This window comes from Theropithecus gelada, chromosome 10 (genome assembly GCF_003255815.1).
Source record: "Theropithecus gelada isolate Dixy chromosome 10, Tgel_1.0, whole genome shotgun sequence".
Lineage (NCBI taxonomy): Eukaryota > Metazoa > Chordata > Mammalia > Primates > Cercopithecidae > Theropithecus > Theropithecus gelada.
This window is the reverse complement of record NC_037678.1, coordinates 22,679,437-22,703,186: the sequence shown is the minus strand read 5'-3', so window position 1 is coordinate 22,703,186 and position 23,750 is coordinate 22,679,437. Positions and strand designations below refer to the sequence as shown.

The 23,750-nt window shown below is 41.8% G+C and overlaps 1 protein-coding gene across 3 annotated transcripts in view; it reads right to left on the bottom strand.

Annotated features, from left to right (window-relative positions):
• Window positions 1–7,921: 7,921 nt before the first annotated feature.
• The window catches only part of PITPNB (phosphatidylinositol transfer protein beta), a 67,803-nt gene continuing 51,974 nt past the window's right edge, over window positions 7,922–23,750 (bottom strand). For 2 of the 3 annotated variants that reach the window (XM_025400564.1, XM_025400562.1), the window contains exons 9-12: window positions 16,357–16,467; window positions 14,597–14,719; window positions 11,109–11,194; window positions 7,922–9,896 (exon numbers count right to left, since the gene is read on the bottom strand). In XM_025400564.1, coding sequence (XP_025256349.1) covers window positions 11,147–11,194; window positions 14,597–14,719; window positions 16,357–16,467 — 282 coding nt within the window. In that variant the 3' untranslated portion in view covers window positions 7,922–9,896; window positions 11,109–11,146. The remainder of the gene's footprint in view (window positions 9,897–11,108; window positions 11,195–14,596; window positions 14,720–16,356; window positions 16,468–23,750) is intronic. The other variant, XM_025400563.1, reaches the window with a different exon arrangement.

The following is a 23,750-nucleotide window of genomic DNA, read 5'->3' as shown; positions in this document are numbered from 1 at the left end:
TGAAGAGGAGGGAAAAGGACTCTGGGCCTACAGGACACACTGTGGGCTTTGGTCTCAGAGAACCTGGAAGGCTATCATGGTTGCAGTCTGGTGGTGAGCAGCAACAGCTAGGCAAAGACGGAGACAGTGGCTGGGCCTCTTGGTTCCAGAGAGGTTTGTCTGTGTTCTGAAATCAAAGATAGAATGATGTGCTCTCTCTTCCTTTTGGAAAGGGATCTTTGGTTACAGAAGCTCTTGACTCTTTTCAGCTGAGAGCAGCTTTTAAATTTTTTTTAAACACTTTTATTTTGAAACAGGGGGTCTGTTGCCCAGGCTGGAGCACAGGGGTATAATCTTGGCTCATTGCAGCCTCAACCTCCCAGGCTCAAGCTATCCTCCCACCTCAGCCTCCTGAGTAACTGGGACTACAGGTGTGTGCCACCACACCCGGCTAATGTTTTATTTTTTTTGTAGAGACGGGGTCTTGCTATGCTGCCTAGGCTGGTCTCGAACTCCCAGGCTCAAGTGATCCTCCCTTCTCAGCCTCTCAGTGTTGATATTACAGGCATGGGCCCGGCCTGAGAGCAGCTTCTTGACCTATGTGTGCTCAAGGAGATGGGAGGGTGGTAACTCCTCACTCCTCAGGGTGCTGCTATGAAGGAATGAGGCACTATAGCACAGAGGAGGAATTCACTGTTCCTCCATCATCCTGCCTGAGGAAAGCGCTGCGGGGACCTCCTGGCCAGCACCTCCTCACATAACGCATAATGGCTTCCATGTAACCTGTTCCCCACCTCCACCCTGGGAACTTTCGTGCCCTGCTAGGACTCAAGTAGGCAGTTGGTCTGGGACACATGGGGTTCCAAAACAAGGTTGCCTGTTTCCTATACAATGTTGGTTCAGCCCTAGTATTTGCTTTTAAATGAATACTGACATTTGGGGTTCACAATAGGGTGACCAACTCTTCCAGTTCCCCCAGAAATGTACTGGTTTTAGCACCAAAGTCCAGCCTTCCAGGAAACCCTGTATCCTGGGCAAACCAGAATGGCTGGTCACCCTCGCTGAATAACAGACCAACCAAGAGGCAAACCCAGTGTTGCAGAGATTTCCATGCATCACTGTGGCCATTCCTGTTGCACAGCCACATTCTGTGTTGGTATAATGACCTCGAGTTCCACCAGCAGGACACGGAGGCTCAGGGGGGCTGCGACCACTTGCGGGTCCATTGCTTGGTACGTGGAGACAGTGGGCTTGGAATGCAGGTGTTGGATGCTAAAGCCCCAGCAGCAACGTCAGTCACGACCACCGAGCTGCACATTCTCGAGATAGGTTGACAAGTAACGGAACAAAACTCTTCCCAATCAACAGCAATCTCACTGTTCCTTGCTCGGCCAGAGGTCTCTTCCCTGTTCCCATGAAGGCCCAAGCAGACAGAGGCCATCTCCTCTTGGTGGCCCGGAGCCAGGCTGGCCTGGCTGCCTAGTTCCCCTCCCACCCACCACCCCCATCCCCAAGGATACTGGTGCCCTGCGGCACAACCTGCGGGGACAGAGGACCAACGTGGAGAGTGAATCGCAGGGCAAGTGGAAGAAGCCCCCGCCTGAGGCAGGGAGCTTGCCGGCAGGAATGCAGGCGCTGACCTCAATCGCACAAGTGGAAAATCTGAGCCTGTCGGGTTGGAAGAGGCCAGGAGGAATCCTGAAATACACCCCCCACTCCTACATGGGCTTTCTGGCACGCACCATGCCGAGGAAGGGGAGTGAGCTCATGGGCCATGAGATGCCAAACTGAAAAAATCTGATCCCCAGTGGTAGAAGGCACCCCTGGGCAGTCACATATGGAAAGGGTTCTTGAGACCTTGTGCCTTACAAAAAGTTTTAGTAAGATTCTCTTGTCAAGTAAAACACTGAAGACAGTTCTGGGGGTAAGGGAGGCGTCTACCCACGATCCCCCCACGCTAACAAAACCACAGCGCTCCCTTCTGGATGCTGGCAGGCCTGGAGACTTCCTGCCTGGCTGTGGCAGGAGAGGGAGGGCAGGTATTCTGATTTCTCACCCTGCTGCAGCACAGTTCCTGTCTCCGCATTTCATTATCATTAAACCTTGCCCTCTAAGTACTCCGAGGCGGCTTACAATAGGAGGCATGGATACAGGAGACCCTGAAACCCTCAAGCCTCCCAGCACCATTGCAAAAACCAAGGATGAGGGGTGGGAAGGGGGAATGAGGAGTTATGGCAGGAAGCCTTCCCTGAGGATGGTGCCTTGGTTGGATGTAAAATGCAACATGGGGATTCCTGACACCAAGACTGAGGGGATGCGCAACACTGTCTAGGAAGAAACGTTTTCTTGGCTCTGGGAAGAATCAGCCATGGAAGTTTACTCCTAAGGGGTGTTTGGGAGCCTAGGGTGTCCATAACAGAATTTTTGTCATTAGGGTCGCCCCTTGCTGAATGCCACAAGCATGGAGCTTTGCAGTTCTCAAAGACAGGGCAGTAGGATGAGCAACTCTGGAGAGGCCCCTGGATGACAGTCCTGGCTCCACCACTTTTACTAATAAAACGTGGGGCAAATATGTATTAATCCGGGCCTCAGCTTCCTCAAGCATACAAGGATAGTGACAGCACCCACTTCATAGGGTGATTGTGAAGATTAGAGGCCAATGATGTGCTGTACCTGACTTACAGTAGGTGCTATTAAGTGCTGGTTGGTACTGTTATTATTGTTTGCAATCTGATATGTTAAGAGGAGTAACTATGAAAAGAATCTTAAACCAGGGATTTGGGAAAATTGTGGCCCCTGGGCCAATCTGGCCTGCTGCCTGTTTGTGTGAAGTTCTGTTGAAACAGCCGTGCCCATTTAGGTAATGTCTATGGTTATTTTCGCACCACAAAGGCAGCGTTGAGTAGTTTAGGCAGCGCTGAGCAACAGAGACTGTATGGCCCACGAAGCCAAAAAATATGTACTATCCAGCCCTTTATAGAACTCTGATTTAAGGGAATGAATGGACTGAGTGATGTCTATGCATGGCTGTTCGGGGCCTGATCCCGAGCCTCCCTCCAGCCTCACTTGGGAGAAGTCTCTTGTCCTACACAGCACCTCTCTTAGAATGACACTGGGAGAGAAGGCTATAGGACACACTGGGTGCGGAGCACTCGCAGCACCTCTTGGTAGGCTGAAAAGTTGTTCCAGGGACTCCCCAGGCCATGGGAAAGTGGAGGCGGCTCTGACACCGTGGCATCAGTATTCTGGGCTGCAGAGAGCCAGCATGCAATGGGATGCCCAGAGGCGAAGCTTTTGTTTAGCACATATATTAACAAACACAGGAGGCCACTCCTTCGTTCCACTTCATGAACCTCCCTCAGTCTGGAGTGCAAGGCAATTCTGCTATCGACTGATGAGCAGGTGGTGTCAGAATATATAAAGGATCAACAAGGCGGAAGCATGTCACGGCGCTTTACTGCTTCCTAGAAATCCAAGAAGTAAACAGATTCAACCCAAGGTGGAGTGTCACTGACTCGCAGAAACTCTGGGCTCATTTTCTAGGCAAAGGCCTGGCACAGGCACAGCACATCCCATCAAAAGCCATGACCCCAAGCCCAGGTTAAGGCGTTAGCAATGGCATCTAGGGAGTCGTATTTCAATTGTGGAAAAAGTACAGGATGTCTATGAGCCTTTTTATGAGTGTAGGATTTAGTTTAACAGCCACAGATAGCATTTTCTGGACAACAGATGTAGAGAGAAATTATGTCAGTTGAGAAGAGTTTAATCAGAATTATCTTCTTTTCTTTTTTTGAGACAGAGTCTTGCTGCTCTGTCGCCCAGGCTGGATTGCAGTGGCGCCATCTCAGCTCACTGCAACCTCCTCCTCCCCCGGGGTTCACATCATTCTCCTGCCTCAGTCTCCTGAGTAGCTGGGATTATAGGTACATGCCACCACGCCTGGCTACTTTTTGTATTTTTAGTAGAGATGTGGTTTCATCATGTTGGCGAGGCTGGTCTCCAACTCCCTCCTGACCTTGTGATCTGCCTGCCTAGACCTCCCAGAGTGTTGGGATTACAGCTGTGAGCCACCGCACCTGGCCTATCTTCATCCTATTCCATATATCAACTGCTTTTGTTAACCCATCATAGCTCTGCCCTTCAGCTTTCAGTGCATATTGGTGGGGGAACAGGTGCTTAGAGCTATTTCTGTGGTCAATGTGCATGTTTAGGGCAGCAGAGAAATCAGCTTGATTCCTTCCACCTGTGACTGACCCTGTATAGGCAGTGAGACTGATAAGCCTCATTGGCTTCACTTTAAGAATGGCAGGACACTGGCTTTGGCTGCAGTAGTCTTTTGGGCCTCAGGAAGTCATGCAGATGTTCCAGAAGGGGCACAGCACCAAAGCTAACTCGGGCAGAGCCTGATTATCCACACAATGCCCTACATCTAGGCTTGGCAAACAAGGCATGGCCTCTCCAGTCAAATCCAGCCTGCCATTTCTTTGTGTAAATAAAGTTTTATTAGAATAGGCACAGTGTTCATTTATGTGTCTTCTATGGATGTTTTTGCATTGTGAGGGCAGAGCTGAGTAACTTGTGATAGACCATATGGCCCACAAAGCCTAAAATCTTTTACAGGAAGTTTGCAGACCCCACCCTAGATGAGAGGATGGTGCATCAGAGCATAGTCTGCACTGGACCAGGACACACAAAAGGGGCAGGATTTCAGTCATTTGGGGGCGTTTTTTAGACTTAGGGGCCAGTTAGGATTTCTGGCTTGGGCAGCACAGCCAGTGATACAGTTAACTGATAGTAAATGCAGACAGTACATTTTTGGGAAGGAGGAAGGCCTAAAAAGAGTTTTGCTTTAGATTCGTTTAGTTTGCAGTCTCTGAAACCTCTGGTTTAGGTGCCTGGAAAGCAAGGAGGGAAATGCAGACTTGGAGCTCCCTCCTCTGTTCTCATCGAATTTTGTACAATCAGCCACCAAAACTACTACTTCCCACTGCTAGTTGGTAGGCTTCAATTCTGAGGGCAGAAGTTACATCTTACTGACTTTTTGGTTATTATTCCCTCTGCTTGAACCCCAGGACTCAAAAGGGGCCTTGGCACAGGGCAGGCAGATATCTGTTATAGGTAAAAAGGAGCGATTTTCAGAGTCAGTTTCCATCAGGGAAAGTTACTTGGGGGCACAGCTGTGGCTCCTACCTCTAAGGAGCTCCCAAACTCTTTGGGACACAAAACATACAGAGATCTAAAGATGACATCTATTAACCAAGGCATAGTATATATGAGTCACATGAGGGGTGTGGACTGCTGCAGAGGGAGTCATTCCAAGTTAAGGCCTCCTACAGGAAGTGCCACTTGACGCCAAAGCTTTGAAGAATGGGAAGGGGAGAGAAGGCTGTCATCTCAATGATCTTCCCGGAAGAGAGAATGGGAATTCTCTTAGCAATTTACCCTGTCCTTTGAACAGAGAGCACAGCAAACCCAAGCCACAGAAAGACAACTGGTAGATAAGTGATATTTTCTTTCTTCTTTTTTTTTTAGACAGTCTTGCTCTGTTGCCCAGGCTGAAGTGCAGTGGCGCAATCTTGGCTCACTGCAACCTCTGCCTCCCGGGTTCAAGCGATTCTCCTGCCTCAGCCTCCCAAGCAGGTGGGACTTCAGGTGTCCGCCACCATGCCTGGCTGTTTTTTTGTATTTTTAGTAGAGATGGGGTTTCACTATATTGGGGAGGCTGGTCTTGAACTCCTGACCTCATGGTCCGCCAGCCTCATCCTCCCAAAGTGCTGGGATTACAGGCGTGAGCCACCACACCCAGCTGATAAGTGATATTTTCAAAGGCTCCCCACATGGGTTCCCCCACAGGGTGGAGGGCACAGGTTTACACGAGCTCAATTTTTTCAAATCATTCTTTCTAGCATAACAGAACTGACAAGAGATGAGAGTCCTGAAGACACAGTCTGGGTACAATGAGAAGAGCCTAGAATGGAGGAAGCATTCTTCTTTCCTCCAGGGACAAATTTTAGTTCATGATTTAAGTCAACAGAAGAGAAAAATGTAAATGCCTGAGGAAGTCATGAAGCAGTGATTCCTCCTAAGAGGCTGTAACCCTCACTGGGGAGCGTACGTGATCTTGAGGGAGTGGGGGAAGTAAAAATGAGTCCTAAAATATTTTTAAAACAATAGATGCTTTCCAGTGGAGGCCCTTTTGGATGGAAGAAAGGGATGGTCACCAAAGCATCAGATGTCCCAGCTGCTGAGTACTGCATTCAATATTCAGCCTGGCCTTGAAACTTCTGTGAGAGGCAGTTTTAGAAGAGCTGCAATCTCTACTTTCCCAGGGCAATCCGGCTGAAGAACCAGTTCTGGAGAGACCTGCTGCTGCTGAACGCTTCCAAATCAGAAAACATAACCCCAAGTGACACTGGCAGGGCTCCTGGGAAGCACTCCAGGTTGGCAGGAGATGCTCCAAGCTCAGCAGGACAACTTTTAACCTATTCTCCAGCACTCCCTCTCCCTCCCAATCATGCAAAGTCCCAAATCCTAACATTGGCAGTGAGTCTAACTTGAAAACATTCCTTCTGTATCCACAGAACTCCACCTCGCAACATTCTATGGCTCTCACATGAGAGCTGAGGGTCTAAGAACAAAGAACATTCTCCTTCCAAATGAGCAAGAACAGGAAATCCCACACACTGCCCTTGTCAACTAAGCTGCTGAGAGGAAAGGTACAAAACAAATGTTAACAAATGTCTCTTATTTCCTGAGAAGATCTGTGAGGTTGGGCTGCAACACTTTTCAATTTAGCAAGTTGAAGAGGGGACAGAAAGTTAAACTTTAAAAGCCAAGTGTTAGGTCCACAAGGACAAAAGATCCAAGTGATTTTAGATCAATTAGGAGGCCGTTTGGTAGATGAATGAAACAGGAGGGAAGAACCACCCCACTGTGCTACAGGACACAGTGTCTCAAGTGACCCTGACCACCTTACAGCTGGGCATCATGGCCTCCATTGAGAGGTAAGAAGTCCAAGACTCAGCCAGGAACCAGGAGGGCCCTGGGTATGCCTGACCCCACATTGCCCAAGGACTGGCACCCTAGGCTTCTTGGGTCCCAGCTGCCAGGCTGCCTTGGCGACTTCTGCTTTCTCATCTATACAATGAGGATGGTGTCTAAGATCTCTCTCAACCAACTCTCTACTCTTAATCACACTGCCTTGTAATTTACCTGTCCACATGTCTGTCTCACACGCTGGAATGTACACTGCTTTTATTCATCTTGGCAGAGAGAACCGAGGGCTCACTGTATCCATGCTCGGATGGCCAAGTGCATGAATGATAGCGTCACCGTAAACGCAAACACAATGTCTGAAACACAACACTAAGAAACTTACCTCAGAAAACAAACCAGTAAGATATCCCAACATATGACACTATATATTAAATCCAACCATAGAGCCGAGCTGGCTACCTCTCCTTGTGTTCAGCGGTTCTACAATGTGAGCCAGAACCACAAGAATATGGTTGTGACACGCACAAAAAAGTAGACTGGAAAGGACTAAATCCTAAAAGGAGAGGTAAAAGGTGACCCCGCACCAAAAAGACCTAATCTTCAAACAATCAGAATCAAATGGCAAAATCCTTACTAAGTGCTTTAAAAATACGATGGGTTTTCCCTGTTTTCCCCTTTAAAAATAATTTCTGAAAACCGCTGAGACTAATAACATGTAATCCTTTAGTTTACTGCTTAGCTTTTAAAGACAGAAAATTACTTAAGAAACCAAACGTAACCACTTAGTGTGGCACAGGTACATTTCAAGAATAAGAATTTGCAATTAAAACAAAACAATTTTCCCAGAGTGGCAGTGCTGCCAGTGACAGAGTTCTCGAAAAACAGAGTAGTGGTCTGAGGTGTTCCGAACCAGTGGCTCAGGGAAACAACCACTCAAGCACACAAGTGGCATTTTGTGATCAAATTTATTTTTTGTTTAAATTTCATTTACTTTGTTTTACTGTAATTTACACAAGAGACTGCCAAGTAAACTAGGTATTTTACATTCACCACACATTCCCTCAAATCTCCACAGTTGTTAGAAAAACATTAAAATCCATGCGCCGGGCTCTCATTTCCATGTGTGCCTAAGCTCCCAATGATACTACAGATGCCAGCGAGAGTTAAGTTCATTAAAAGGAGAGGGCTAGACTCTTTATTTCACAAAATTAGCAATGATCTTCCTCGCACCAAACACTTTGCAGACAATGATTATGCTCTGACAAAACCTATCTTACAACAGTGCCCAGAGAGTAAACATCGGTCTTTATCCTGAGTACACAAAGGATGTATGAAATGTGGGTTTTGTTGCTGAGGATGACAGGGTATTGCAATGCAGTAGTGATCCTAAACATCCTTCCTTGTCTGATTCACTGAAATCACTCCAGTGGGGGAGGGATGCAGGACATGTGGGAAAACAAGGAGCAGGCAGGACAGGACTGTCAGCAAATCAGATTACTAATGTGATTTGACTGCAGGGGTTGGCGTGTTTTAGGAGGGACAGGAGGTTAAAAAAGACAGTTTGTGACCTGAAGGCTTCAACAATATAATTCTATTCAAGCTTCCAGGACTGACAGGGGAAAAACTGGATTCAGACAGAGAAAGCTGATAAAAATCTAACCTAGCTATTGTTCCTTCCTTTAAAAAAAAAAAAAAAGTGGCAGCCCGTTCTGACCAGCATTCTCATGATGCCTATTCAGGATCTGTTCTGATGACATCCTACTTGAGAGCACATCCCACAGTCGGAGGTCCCCCAGCCTCCTGGCGGGGCCTCCTCACCGCGCAGGCCAGACTCACACTGCATCTTAAACTGTTCCTATCTCAACGTCACCATCTCCCCCTTGAAGTGTGTGTTTCCACAAGAAGAGCAAAATGTCATCACTAACTATATCCTATCATGTGAGCTCTGAGGAATCTAGACCATTTGCATAGTTTCCAAGCTGTAGTTACAGACCGTCACCTTCAAAACAAGACTCCGTGAAGTGCTATACTTTTAGCTTTTCTACACAGCCTACAATCCTATTAAGACTAATTTCTCCATCAATGTGTTTGCCTAACAGGAGGCTGAAAATTGTCTAGTGTTTATTATAAATCAGAAACCGTCATCTCCATTTTTGCTAGGTTTGATGTAGAAAAATATTTGAAATTTAAAATATAAAAATCCAATAAAAACCACAATTTTTTTCTAAGGATTTTTCCCTCAGGGCAAACAAGTAAAAACTGGCCTGTAACTTTGCTCCTTACCTGATATTGTCAGATTTGGCTACAAGATAATGACCATCCAGAAATAAATAGTTATAAATATATTCAGAGTTTACACCCCAGATTCCCTGGAATACCAAAAAATTTTGAAGAAATTTTCTGTGGGAGTCTACTGCTTATGGGACTAAAATAAAAATTTATAAGAAACTGACTTAAAAGAAGAGAAAAATAATAAAAGGCTATATATGTTGGTCCACAACTTGACATTTATGAAACATACCAGCTAGTATTACATTGCAGTCAATTTGTCCATTAATGGTATTACTCTGATAATTATTAAAATCTGTTCCAGGTATATATATTGAAAATATTTTCTTTTGCATTCTTGCTGAAGATAGGTACAGTACTTTGGAGAAATTGTACTAATCCCTTCAGTATGTCTGTATGTACATATATACACAAATGTGTGTATTTGGATCTGTAGCTCTACATGCGCTTTATATACAGCTACAGACATATGCACACATACATATATACACACGTGGTGGAGAACCTGTGCTTGTGTGTGTATCATCACAAGCACACATCTGGGAAACGTCAACACTGCAAGATACTGGTCAGATTCTTCTTCACTCATCACTGGCTGCGCTTGTTCCCCTCACTTGACCTTGATTACGTAACTGTAAGAAAAGTGAAAGACAGTGCAAAATGTGTTAAAATAGAGACAGAAAATGTTAGACAGCAGCTTGTCACACACACTTTCCAAAAAAAAAAAAAAATTTCTCAATGTATCAAAACTTTTGGCAGAAAATGTACCCCAACTACTGCATCTTACAATTTTCATCTGTTTAAAAAGATTTTGGTCTTACTACTAATGCCACAATATATTCTCATCAGAGGGGAAAATAAAGTCGAGGCAGAAATAAATCACAAAAACTTAGGAGAGTTTAACAAAAGTAACAATAACTTATTATTATTATTTTTTTTAATGAACATGGAATTTAAAAGTGTTTTGGGGGAATCTTGGAAGAGTTACTTCATTCTTATTTGGCACAACTAGCTTTTCTCACAATTGAACACTTCATTCATCCCAATGTTCAAAAATTAAAAGAGCGGGTAGCTCATGTGGGGCAGCAAAGAACCACAGTGGAGGGAGGAGAGTGTTACATCTCATTCTTTTTCTAATAAACATCATAGTTCAATATAAACAAATGATACAGCATACTGTCGATTTTTGTTTACTCACACTGGTTTCAATTTGTGAGGGAGATTTTGATTTTCTGTTTTTCTGCATCTCTGGGAAAATTTGTTATATGGGCATATAATGTTTTAAATAAATAAGACCACAGAAATGTTTTACACCATAAATTAAAACTAAAGTGCATTTACGCAGAGTACAGCTAACTATAATAACTGAAGATGAAATATCAAGGAAGACTTTCTGGTGCACAGAAAATATTACAGCCAAAACAAATTATTGAGGTTGGCTCGTATGGTATGGGATAGAGAATCTTTATGTGATCTCAAGTGATTTTACATATTTCCTTACTAACCACAAATGGTTCTACAAAGAACCGGGTCAATTAACTCGGTATCGAAAAATCAGCTAGCTTCTAGGACAATGTGCTACGTGATGAGTAAGAGCATCTGGCGGCTGGGTTCTAACCCATAACACTAAAAACTAACCCAGGATTACTAAATTCAACCTGGTCCACAGGTAAAATTTTTAAAGACTATATAATAAGTGTTCACTATTAATTTCTAAATATTTATCTTTTAAATTCTAAAAATAAAACCACATTTAACACTTAGAGCTTCTGCTCAGCAAGTTAACTGCCCATCACCAAAAGGTACAGGTTTTGAAACATCTTTTTACCCAGGTCTTCACTTACACAGTTTGATATTGTCTCTGACCCTACAGGGGACTCATCTAGACATCAGCAGCCGACGTGCCTCGAACGGAACCCCTCTTACGCATCTAAACGTAAAATAAAATTGTGAGCTGCTGAAATCAGACTCTAAATAGGGGTTAGTAAGCAAGGGGAGAAAAAAGATCTAGAAGAAATTATGAAGTGATGGCTGACTGTTTATAACCATATCCACGTTAAGAATGAAGTTCTGAGGCCCCTCAAATAACCTTGGCTTAAAGACATTCTTGCAAAAGGCTTTTCTTAGCACAAAAAAAGGTTTATCCATCCTTAAATGTAAAAAACAAAAGCCTGCAGACTGATAAAAAATTATGAAAAACAGCCAATGGGTAAATAAATTGTTTGCCAATATGTGAGAAAACGTCCCAAAGGTCTGGTCCACATTTGTATAGTCCCTAGGCCAGACAAGGAAGCCATGAGGGTGTGGGCCACACCTCTCTGCTGCTTCTGAGAACAGGGTCTCTCAGGGGAGTCCTTTAAAGGAAGTTTACTGAAAGGAGGGAGAATGAAAGGAAGAAAAGGCAAGCACAGAAACAATGTATGGCAAACCATGAAGGGCACACAGATGTATTAGAAAGGACAGGCATTCATAACAATAGCCTCCAGACAAGCGACACAACTCAATGAGAAAACAAAAAACCAAATGAACAGAAAACAAACAAATGCAATAAATGCATTAAAACTCAACACATCCTCACCCCCACCCCTGTACCAGAAGTGCCAGTTAAGAACAAACAGGTAAAACGTTAACCTAAAGTCCTCCTTCAGCCGCTGAGCCTCAACCCCAGGGCAGTTCCCTGCAGATCATAGGCAGGGGCATTCCTCGTGTGCCTAACCTCTCAAGATACTAATTCTCTCCAGGGCCAAAACCCATTTGAAAGAAATCCAATTCTTAAAATATTTGCGAATTAAGAGCATTATAACATCATTAAAATCTATCATCAGGTGTCAGGGGTCAGGACCTCAAGGAAAAAGCATGGTAAAGAGGACTCTAAAATGGGATGCCTCTTCAAGAGGCAGGTGCTTTCCGGGTAGGCATTCTTGGCCTGCAGGCTTGATGCTGCCCAGATTCTGAGGATGCTTTCACAAAGCCACTGTTAGGACTCAAAGCAGCAGCATCTTGATTCTGTGATGTGGAATCAAGCACTCCCCAATGACCTACAGCAAAATAACTTAAATGGGATTCAACGTTAAGATGCAGCACTTAATGGTGAAATTTGTCTTAAAATGTTTTTGAGATAGTTGACAAAGCAATTGCTATGTACCCTCACTGTGAAGCAATGATAGATTTTCTACTAGCTTTATGAGGGGGTTAATCAGTTTCAGCAATGTGGGTATAAGAATGGTGACACTGTCTAAGGAATTGGCCTTTTACTTCTCTATCTTACACCTTCTTCAGGAGTGCAATTTCCAGCTCACAAATAACTGATCTGCATGGAGCAGCAGCTGCACCTGCAGGCCCACTGCCATAGTTGAGAGCAAGAGTCACCAGCTCCACAGCGGAGGGTCACAGCGTGTTGATGCTGGGACCATTCTGTGTTCAGGTATCGTGCGGCTGAGAACTTGTTAGGGAAGCAAGAGTACTTCCCTGGGGGAAGAAATTTCAGTCAAGTTCTGTCCAAGGGGTCCAGAGATAGGTAGGGGTCAGAGTCCAAACCAGATAGGGCTATATTTATCACCTGGTCAATGGTAACTACTCTTCCCTATGTGACACACAGTTCTTCAGTATAAAAATTAAAAACTGAGAGAAGGGCTCTCTCCCAAGGGTTTGAGCTGTTGGTAAATCCTTGTTGAAAATGCCAGTGCTACATCATGGGCTTAGTGTGGATGGCTGTCTCTTGCTGCTTCTGTTTCATGTTCAGTGGACACCCACCAGCAGCTTGGAAGGGCTGAAGGCAGAGCTGGCAGGTATTCCTGGAGACTTGGGCACTTGGAGGGAGTGAAACCAGACAAGGTAAATGGACTAAAACTGGATAGGGTATCGAGGGCCAGGGGGGTGCTTGTTATAGAGTCAGAGAAAGACATCTGACTCTTGAAAAAGGGAACACAGAAGTGGGAGAGAGGTCTGGAAAGAAAGGTAGGAAGTGCCCATGACCTGCTGTTGCCTATTTAAATGTTTTGCCTGTGGCTAGAATAAAAATAAGGAAGTGATGGGGGTATCTTCCGCTCTTGCCATTTCATCACCCTATTCCCTATATCCAGAACTCACAGCCCTAATATTAGTATGAGAAATTGGAGTCAAAGAGGCTTCCGCTGGCTAGTCTAGAAACCAAACCCTAATTTATAAAATATGTTCCAAATTTCAAACAATCAAAATTTTTTGGAACAAAATCCATTCATAAGTTGGAGTCTGCCTATAGTTTACTTTATGTATAAGATAAGGTTAAAATATTTTATTGCCTTATAAAGAAAATATGTCCTAGTCCTCTCAGAAGGTTTATATAAAACTAATTAGAAGCAGATCTGCTGTAATCACCAAAAGTAAGCAACTTTAAACAGATTCTTTACGATGCTATGTGCCAGAAAAATAGGTTTCCTTTTGTGCCAAAGAATCTGATTTGCTGCCATTCTCCTGTGATTAAATGGAGTTTCTGCCTCACACGCAGGCGTCTGTCAAATGCTCACACCTGCAGGGCTTCCAAAACTGGGCCTGTTGGCAGGACTCGAGATGACCACATGGAAACCACTAGCAGGCCCTGGACATTCCTTGGGTCCGTTTCACCCATGGGGCCTTACTGCCAACTGAAGACAAACATGGCCCAGGGCAAAAACAAAACCAGACACATGCAAGAGGAAGCCAGGGAAGCATCCATCCCAAAGAGAGAGGAGACGCCCACTGGCTGCCGGCCCTGCCCACTAGTGGTGGTGAGCAGCTGGGATGGGCTGTAACACTGAACTGTGGCATGCTGACCTCTTGCCCAAGGATCACCTGAATCTGCCTAAAGCTTAGGAAGAAATAAAGATTCATTGCTAGTTGGGAGAAGCAGAGGAGGCATTTCCAGAATTAGTAACAATACCACTAGCCTTACCTTTTCTACAAAAAAAGCGAACTAGGACTTATCGTGTTAACATTTGTAAACTTGCTGTGATACAAACTGAGCCAAAAGCAACTTAGTCTGGCAAAGTGTCTAAAAGGACTGTGAACCAGGAACCAACATAGAGAACTAGAGTTTGTGTGTAAGAAAGAATACAGAAGCATTAGATATTTAACAGGTAACAAATTCTAGACTGAGAAAACTCTAGTCTACCTTCACGCAATCTGCTCAACAAAAGAGAGATCAGAATATGTGAAGGAATAGCAGTGTCTAAGAAACTCCATTTTGATGAGAATAAGTAGAATACAGAATGGCTTTTAATAACACTCTTCCTAATTCTAGCTCTGTATTTACAAGCATGTATACAGTTTTAGAAAAGGGAAAATTAGAGAATTGCCATAGAACAGCCAGTCTTACTGTTTCTAGTTCTTTCTGAGTCTCGTCTTCCATTCTCCTAATGTCTTCCATTGTGAGATCGATCCACTTGTCAATCCAACAAAACAGCTGGCGATGGAAGTTTGTAAATATCCGTTTTTCTTGCTTTTAAAGCAAAGAAAAAAAGTAGCATAAGATGACAAAAACTCAAGATTAATGACACATTAACTTTACATGTTCCAATTAACCCATGAAATTTACACATTTGGTTCAAAAAGACTACTCTGTAGATTTGTGGAAATCATAATTCCATTTTATTATCATTGTGTACAGCAAAATTAAAAAAAAAAAAAGAACCTTTCCCTGTGAAATGGAAAACAATCTCCCAGGCAAAGGTGTCATGATCTAGTAGAAATTAAAAAAATGTGGTGTGTATGACCTAATCCAACACATTCCTGCTGGGCCTGATTTATTTTTACCTTTTTCTAAATGTCAATGAGCAAAGGTCAACTAGATTTCTTCTGCTATAAAACTATATATTGTCATTCTTAACATGCACTATGAAGTGGAATACAATAATGCATTGAAAGAAAAGAGTCCTGGGTTCTTTTATTAAATTAAGAATCATTACAAACTCTCCCTTAATTTTTCTACACAACACGTTGCTGCCACTATTATAAATATATTTAAAAACCATGTATATAATGTGGTTTCAATTGCAGGATTATTTAAGTTTTATTCAACTTTCCCAAAAAGAGAGAAAACTGCATGGAACAATAAGTATTTCTGGACAAGCTTCAACTTAAAAATATTTTTCCATGAATAGAAAGGATTTTATCAATTACATGTGTGACTTCCATTTTTTCAGAACTGGACTGTTAATCTATGATTATGATCCAAGAGGAAGGAAGAATACCAATATTTACAGAATGCCTACTGTGGGCCAACTGCAAGCAGGCCCATGAATAATCAAAGTTTCCAGCACTTTGAGATCCTTGTCTTATAAAGTATTACAGCAGCTATAGTTTAAAAATAGAAAAGTTATTATGAAACAGACACTACTAATTGTGGAGATCTGAGATATAATGAGGGTTTCTTTATAATAATAACAGAATAAATATTCACCCTACAGGAAAAGTAAATACCAAGGAAATGTTTCAACATTCCTAGGTAGTAACAACCGTGTGCATTTATAAAATTCCAATTCTCCCCTCCTCCTAGATCTAACTGCCCATGTTACTTTCACTTTAATAAAGAAGACATAAAAAAGAAACAAGTAGAATTTGGATCATCAGATTGTGTACCTTAGTTCAGAGTGTGCCTATTTTCACTAAGGACCTCTAAAGAAGTCATCCCTCCCCTGTGACAGCACAAGGCACACATATATATTCTGAGAGATATGGAGGGTAGGGGGAAGGGTCCAGCTGAGCTGGGGCAGAGGAGCCCTTCAGCAAGCTGGGCTCGCTCTCTCCCTCCAGCCAGGATCAGAACACCAGGTCCTCTTGGGGATGTGCTGTGTGGGGAAAAGGGTCCTCTACAGAAGTGCTGGGCAAATCATAAGGTAAGCACTTTGAATGAAAAGCTGTTGTGCTTGTCCCCAAAAAGTCCCTTAAAACCTCTGCTGCCATCTGTCTTTGCTGCTTCAAGGTATAAAGAAGGGCTGAAATGAATTATGTAGGGACAATAATTTTCATATCATAAAGGAGGGAAAAAAAGTAACAATAGAGAAGATATCCCATTAATAATAGCTAGCTCCGATCTTACCCTAAATCTAAGTCACCACGTTTTCAACAGATTTTTACCTTCTGAATGAAGTTTTCTACTTTGCTTTGCAGTCCCCACCACTTGAATTTGATGGTCACCAGCTTATAGGCACACATCTGGGGACAGTCAGGGCTGTTTGCCAGCTCCTTCTAGATGAGAAAAATTGAAAAGGAGAAATTGTGACTTAAATATTTATGTTTTCATTAAAATTGACTGTTGTGTAACGACATCACAGACATACATGAAGAAAATTACAATCTCATGTGTTTAATTCAGATATTTGAAAATTTGAAATCATTTTAGCAAAAGCCACAGTATTCCCCTGCTGTAAACCCTCCTTCCACAGACCAAGTTACTTCCTAGCTCTAAAGTTTAATAGGTATGTTGCTCTGCCTCAAATTACACTATTCAGATTTCATATTAAATACCAAATTCTATTCACATCAAATCAATAGTGAGCCTTTAATACATAAGGGTTCTCATAACACCATCACCACACTCCCTTGATGTGGTGAGGCACAATAAAAAATGACAAGGAAATTCAGCTTTCTCCTGTATCTTCAGATATTCGCAAGTGGACCTGTACTGTTTATTAACTGAGGTATTTTCAATAGAAGGGAGATACGAAAAGTGATGCAACAGCAAAAATGATCTGTAATTACCAAATATTTGGAGGTAAATCCTATACATACAGACTTCAATTTCCACAAATGACTACACCTCACAGTTTAAATGGTGTAGTCAGGAATCAAATCAAGACTTGTTCTGGTAACAAGGGAAAATAAACTATTTTTTTAAAGAGCCAAGAGAGGTGGGGCAGAGTGGTTCATGCCTATAATCTCAGAGCTTTGGGAGGCCGAGGTGGGAGGATCACCTGAGGCCAGGAGTTGGAGACCAGCCTGGGTAAGATAGCAAGATCTTATTTCTAAAAAAAAAATAAACAGGCCGGGCACAGTGGCTCACACCTGTAATCCCAGCACTTTGGGAGGCAAAGGTGGGCAGATCACTTGAGGTCAGGAGTTCGAGACCAGCCTGGCCAACATGGTGAAACCCCATCTCTACTGAAAAATACAAAAATTTGCTGGGCATGGTGGTGGGAGCCTGTAATCCCAGCTACTAGAGAGGCAGAGACAGGAGAATCACTTGAACCCAGGAGGAAGAGGTTGCAGTGAGCTGAGGTCACATCATTGCCCTCCAGCCTGGGCGACAGAGCAAGACTCTGTCTCAAAAAATAATAATAAAAATAAAGAAATAAATAAACTGGGATGAGAGGTGGGGGCACTGCAACCCATGTTATTATTGATGATTTCTGTGAGTCTTACTGAGGCTTTGCCTTACTTAGTGAGTTCAATATACTAGCATGTTTATTTTCAGGAGTGAGTGAGTGGGGGTGGACCAGGAGCTTGCAGCATACATCAGTGATTTAAATACACAGGTCCACTTCCAAGGTGATGTGTGCAGAAGACCAAAATACTCCTGAGCTGACCCAGAAAAGCCTGGAACAGGTGCATAGCAGTGAGCCCTCAGGGCTCAGTCTACTGCAGAAGGCACATACCAAAGCACCACAGAGAGCAGAGGCAGACTGCAAGTATGGTCTGGGGAAAAGAGCCTTTCTGTAAACCTGAAGCCCCAGTGTTGGTATGCTTACAAGATGATTAAAAAAAAAAAAAAAGGCGACATCATCTTAGGACTGTTGTGTGGTTGTGGGGACTGAGCAAGGCAGTTTATGTTCCATGCTTAGTAGGTGAGACTGAAGGGCTTAATACATGTTAGTTCTCTCTTTCTATTGTTCTTTAATAAGTGCTGTATTGACCACTTTTGAATCTGCAAGACAGTTTTAACCAAGTTGCCTCCTAAGAGAAGAAAGTCAGTGCAACACGACGGGGACCCCTTTTATAAAAACTAAATTACTGAGTCAAAGGCCAAAGCAGCCTCTCCCATGGGCTCTTCCCTCTTCACCGCTGTCCTTGTCTTCACACGGTGGTGCCCAGACATCACTGGATCAGTCCCACTGGGTGCCACCACCATTGCTTGTCAGCTTCAACTTACCAGCTTCAACTCATCCCACTTTCAAAAAGCTGCGTGTGAGCAAAGATTCTTTCTCAAATCGGCCACATACATTCAAAAAATGATTAATTTCTAGGTCTTATTCTAAACCTCAAGATTATTTTTCCTTTATGTGATTGAAGCACCAGATCACATTTTTTCCCCCAAATTATATACCATGGCGCAGTTTTAAGTTAATTCTAGGGATATGCTATATAAAAAATTCTATCCTGGTATTACTAAGCGACTGAATGTTCTATAGAGTCCTTCATGATTGATCAACTTTTCTCAAGACATTTGTTCTGTAGTAACATTTCATCTTCTGAAGAATAACCTGATACATGGGCTAAATCAATGAGGTAGCACCAGTAAGCAATTAAATAAAAATATTATAGCAAACTGTCCTCTTGCAGGTGAGCTCTGTTAACAAAATATCTTGGCTAGCTTAGCTCTATTTTTCCATGACTTTTCCCCCATAAAACAGTACCAATGTGAAAATTCAGGATGTATGTGTATGTGTATACTTTAGTAATATAATATAATTCAGCAAGTATTACATGGCACCATTTACCCTTTACTCTGTGCTACGTGCTGTCAGGGGACATAGATGTAGCTGGTAGAGAAGAGGATAATTATGTAAATAATGCTGCCCTTGGTGTCAATATTCTCTCCCAGGAAACACCCTCCTGTTGTGGATGCTGGCTTGGGCTAAAATCAAATATTTACATACTCCTCCCTTTGCTCTGCAGGCCCCTGGCACTTAAGCTGGGCTCCTGAAGAAGGGTCAACAAGCCTTCCATAAGACACAGCTAGCTTCTAAGTGCCCAGCTTTATTGAAATGACAACAAAGTTGGTCTTCCACAGATCATTTGACCAATAAGCAACGAGCCAATGCTGAAGTACTTTCTAATCCAATGAATGTCACTGAAAATCCTCATATGCAATACAATTTGGGTTATGCAGAATATGGCACTTAATTGTGAGATACAGCTGCCAAACAGTAGCACTAGACTAGGAGTAAGGGGACTTGGATTGCAAGGTAACTTCCTGTTTAACACAGGGCAGGATCACTAACCTCTCTCTGGGCCTCGTTTCTCCATCTGTAACAGGAAAACTAGACTCTATCAGAGCTTTTCATTCTCCACTGAGGAAAAACTAAAAGCAGGGGTGAGTGAACTAAGGTTCTTGAGGGCCAGGATTGGTCTAGGGCTGTACGTGGTAAACATTACACATCTTTGACATCCAATGGCTTGTCCTAAAACTTCCTGTAATTTTGTGTTTTATTCTACAATATGCCTGGGCTTCAGAAAATATTCCCCAGCCTGCCACCCACCCACAGTGAATTTCCTCTATGACTGAGTACCCCACCAAACCACTGATGAACTCTAAGATACTTTCCAGATTGAACATTAGAAGGTCCTATTAATTATGAGCTGCTGAAAGCTTTCTTCTACAACTTCAAATCATTGGACACCTTGTACTAAATGAAAAATCTTGGGTGTACCTAGAACACTGACGCTTCAGAATTCTCCAGCAATTTTATAAAAACAGTGGGATGAAGCACGGTTCTAATTAAAGGAGTAAGCTAACTGTAATATACATATGCCTACACTAAACTTGAGCTCCAAGAACAGAGTACACATACGTGACTTCAACAATTAACCAAGTTTATTTCTCACATTCTTTCTAGTGACTCTGGCAAGCTGCACAAATCAATTAATACTGGTAATTCATAAAGTAACATTGATCTATAAAATTCATTTTAGAAACTATAAGCCATGGGACAAAAAGGAACCAGTTCCCTAAGCTATCTTTTCAAATCTAAAATGTATATTCAGTCCCAATCTGATTTTTGCTTTCCATCCAATTTACAAGTAATTATTTTTTAAAAAACCCTTCAGAGAAGAACACGCACCCAACTAAAAAACAACAGCTTGTTGCCTAAAAACATAAATATTACCAGAAGAAAGTTGAGAGCACACAAGCTACACACATTTTTTTTCAATCATTATTATTAATGTATACAAGATATCTAAAAGTTCTCATACAATTCTCAAAATGATTTGCGGGAGTCATCTGTTAAATGTGAGCTACGGTTTTTAAAAGTACTGATTAAGAACATGGCTTTGAAAGTCTCCATACTTATGATGACACAGAAAATAGTGAAAATGTCCGAATGTCGTACAATAACCTAAAAGAATCCTTTTGGTATCATCTCCCTGGAGTGAAATCTGACACTAGGTAATAAAAAGTCTTAAAAGTGGTTCATATCCTACCCTGTACCCTTTAACCTGGTAATTCCACTTTCAGAAATATATCCTATTAATTAAGTAAAGAAATAATACCACAGATTTATCCGGTAACAGCAAAAATCTGGACTTATTAATTATTAACTTAAATACCCACTACAGGAGAGGGGTGAAATAGTTCACAGGTCTTCCATATAATGGGCTATTATGCATACAGCCATTAAAAAACATTTTTTTCCAGCGTTGCGGTGGTTCACATCTGTAATCCCAGCACTTCGCGAGGCCGAGGCAGGTGGATCATCTGAGGTCAGGAGTTCGAAATCAGCCTGGCCAACATGGTGAAACCCCGTCTCTACTAAAAATACAAAAATTAGCTGGCTGTGGTGGCGGGTGCCTATAATCCCAGTTACTTGGGAGGCTGAGGCAGGAGAATCATTTGCACCCAGGAGGTGGAGGTTGCAGTGAGCTGAGTTCGTGCCATTGCACTCCAGCCTGGGCAACAACAGCAAAACTCCATCTCAAAAAATAGAGAGAGAGAAAAAGAAAAAGAAAAAAATTCAAATAACAGTCAACAATGTGGGAGGGAAAAAAAGGAGAATTAATACAAATAGGTATCTATGTATAGTATAAACATTCCTAACAAAATAAACTACAGGAATCAGAAAATATACCAAATAATAGTAATTAAATTAGACAACTAATTTTTATTTTCTTTTGTGTACAATTATTTTCAAAATTATCATTTAAAATTTAAAAAAAAACAAATACGCAGAAAAACAAATTGATGCTAAAAAAGTTTTTTTTTGCCCTCAGCAGAGTATTTTAGGACAAAGACTGACTTTACCCTAAATTATCTGGGTACTATTTCAAGTCTTCATTCTTCTTTCACTATAAACAATCTGGCTTTTGGCTTCTTTCTTCTGATGTTTAGTAAATTAAATCTAAACAAAGCTAAACAAAATCAAGTTAAAAGCCGAATTAAGATCTTTAATACGTAAGTTTAGTCCATCCCATATTTAATTCTTCTTTAAAGCAATTACAAGGTATATATGCAAAATAAAATGATCAACACTTCTAGGGCATCAGCAACATTCTAGTGAAGAAATGTGTAATCTTCAAAATGTGAAAAATCTCAAAGGGGCAAATATTTGGGACCCCACACTCAGAGCAATGTTCTAGAATCCACAAGACCCAAAGAAGTTCCAGAAGTCTCTGCCCAGCTCTCAAGAGGTTCACAGCCTGGGGCAAGACAAAGCTTCCTCTCTGACTTTAAAAAATACAAATGTTGTGGGGAGGGTGAAAGGAGAGAGAGGAACAAAAAAGATAACTATTGGGTACCAGCGGGGGTGAGAAATACTATGTACAACAAATCCCCGTGATATGTGTTTACCTACATAACTAACCTTCACATGTACCCCCTAAACCTAAAATAAAAGTTTTAAATAAAGTTTTCTGATTCTTTCTTCTTCAGTGGCTAAAAAACAACCCCAAAGCAAATAAAACCAAAATCTGAATTAAGATCTTTAACACACAACTCCAATCCAGCCCAAACCTAACATTTCCTCCTCTAAGGCAAAACAGTTAACTCTTTCCTAATCTGAAAGTAGATAAAATGATTTTGCTGAGTTTTACATAAAGCATGAAAATTTAAAAGGACAACTTAAAAGGGTAAAGAATGGTTGACTACAAAGAGAACAATCAAAAGTTCTACAAGATGAACGTCATGGGCTAACAAGAACCTCAAATTATGACTCATCGCTATGTAATTTAAATTTCATCTGTAATATAGTAAGCACTAGTTGTGAAATGTTTCCAAAATTGTATTTAAATAGTTTGTATATTCACTGAATTCCTTACATTTCATGTTTCTAATTGTAAATGAAACTCCCAAGCCCGAGTCATGTTTTTAATTTAACAACACATATTAGGTTACTCTAAGGTATGTGGATGAGGTCTTAGGGGGAGTAATGTATACTAGAGGCACACAATGTAACTAAACAAAACACAGTGTGTTTAACTGGAAGAGTGAGCAATCAGTACATGTTATCCACAAGAACTAGTTTCTCAAATCTGTGACAAACAAATATAAACAAACATAAAAGAGATTTAACATTTTTTAAAAAGAATCCAAAGGCATTCTGGAAATGTATTTTCTAAAAATACAGTCCCCTCAGTTTCGTGAGATTTGTCAACTTTACACATACTTTTTCCTATTTAAAACTGTGTTGGGATGAAGATGGAATAGGTATATGCTACACTGAACCAGAATTAACACTTTGCAAAGACACAGCAGTTTCTATAAGGCTCATAACTGTCTTCATATTTTCATTTTTCAATTTAAGGGAATGTGAATGCTTAATTTCAGCTGCTGATTTTGTGATGTTAAGTTTCCAACCCAGATTTCACCAAGAAAGTTAAAAATAAATGCACTGCTGGGAGTGCTGCCAGTGTGTGTGCATCAGTAAATATCAACACAAGATTACGAAATGTATCTGACGTCTATGTACTGAAATTTCAAGCAGATCCCCATTCGCCAACTCAGCTATTCTCTCTATTTAGGTAACCTAAACTTTATTTAGGTAACCATTTATTTTAGTAGCCATTTTGACAGACTTACATTGGACATTATATTTCTGTAAATACATGGGAAGTCCAACATTTACTTGATTTTTATTTGGTTTAAGGTAGTTAACTTGAATCTAGCAAATACTTACAAGCCCCTACTATGAGCAAACCTCCCTGCTTGGCACTGACCTGTATCAAGGTAAGTCAGACACAAAGCCTATCGTTTAAAATTCAGTGTGAACAACAGGAGATGGAGGAAGTGGGGGGAAGGAAGACAGAGGGAATACATAAACCACCGCCCTAACCCAAGACACACCGGGAGCCATGAGAAGGTCATCGGCAAGACTCTAGTGGCATTCAAAGGTGGAGGAGTCCCATCTGGTGGGGCAAATGGAAAATATTAAATGGAAGAAGTAAACGTGAGGCTAAATGTGAGTTAAAAAAGACTGAACTAATTGTAGGTTAATCTAATTTCACAAAAATAGGCGAAATAAGATCCAGACAGGAAAACTTACTGCCTGTGAGAGGATAATCAGTCACATTTTCTATGTTCCTCCAAACCTAATTTTTTG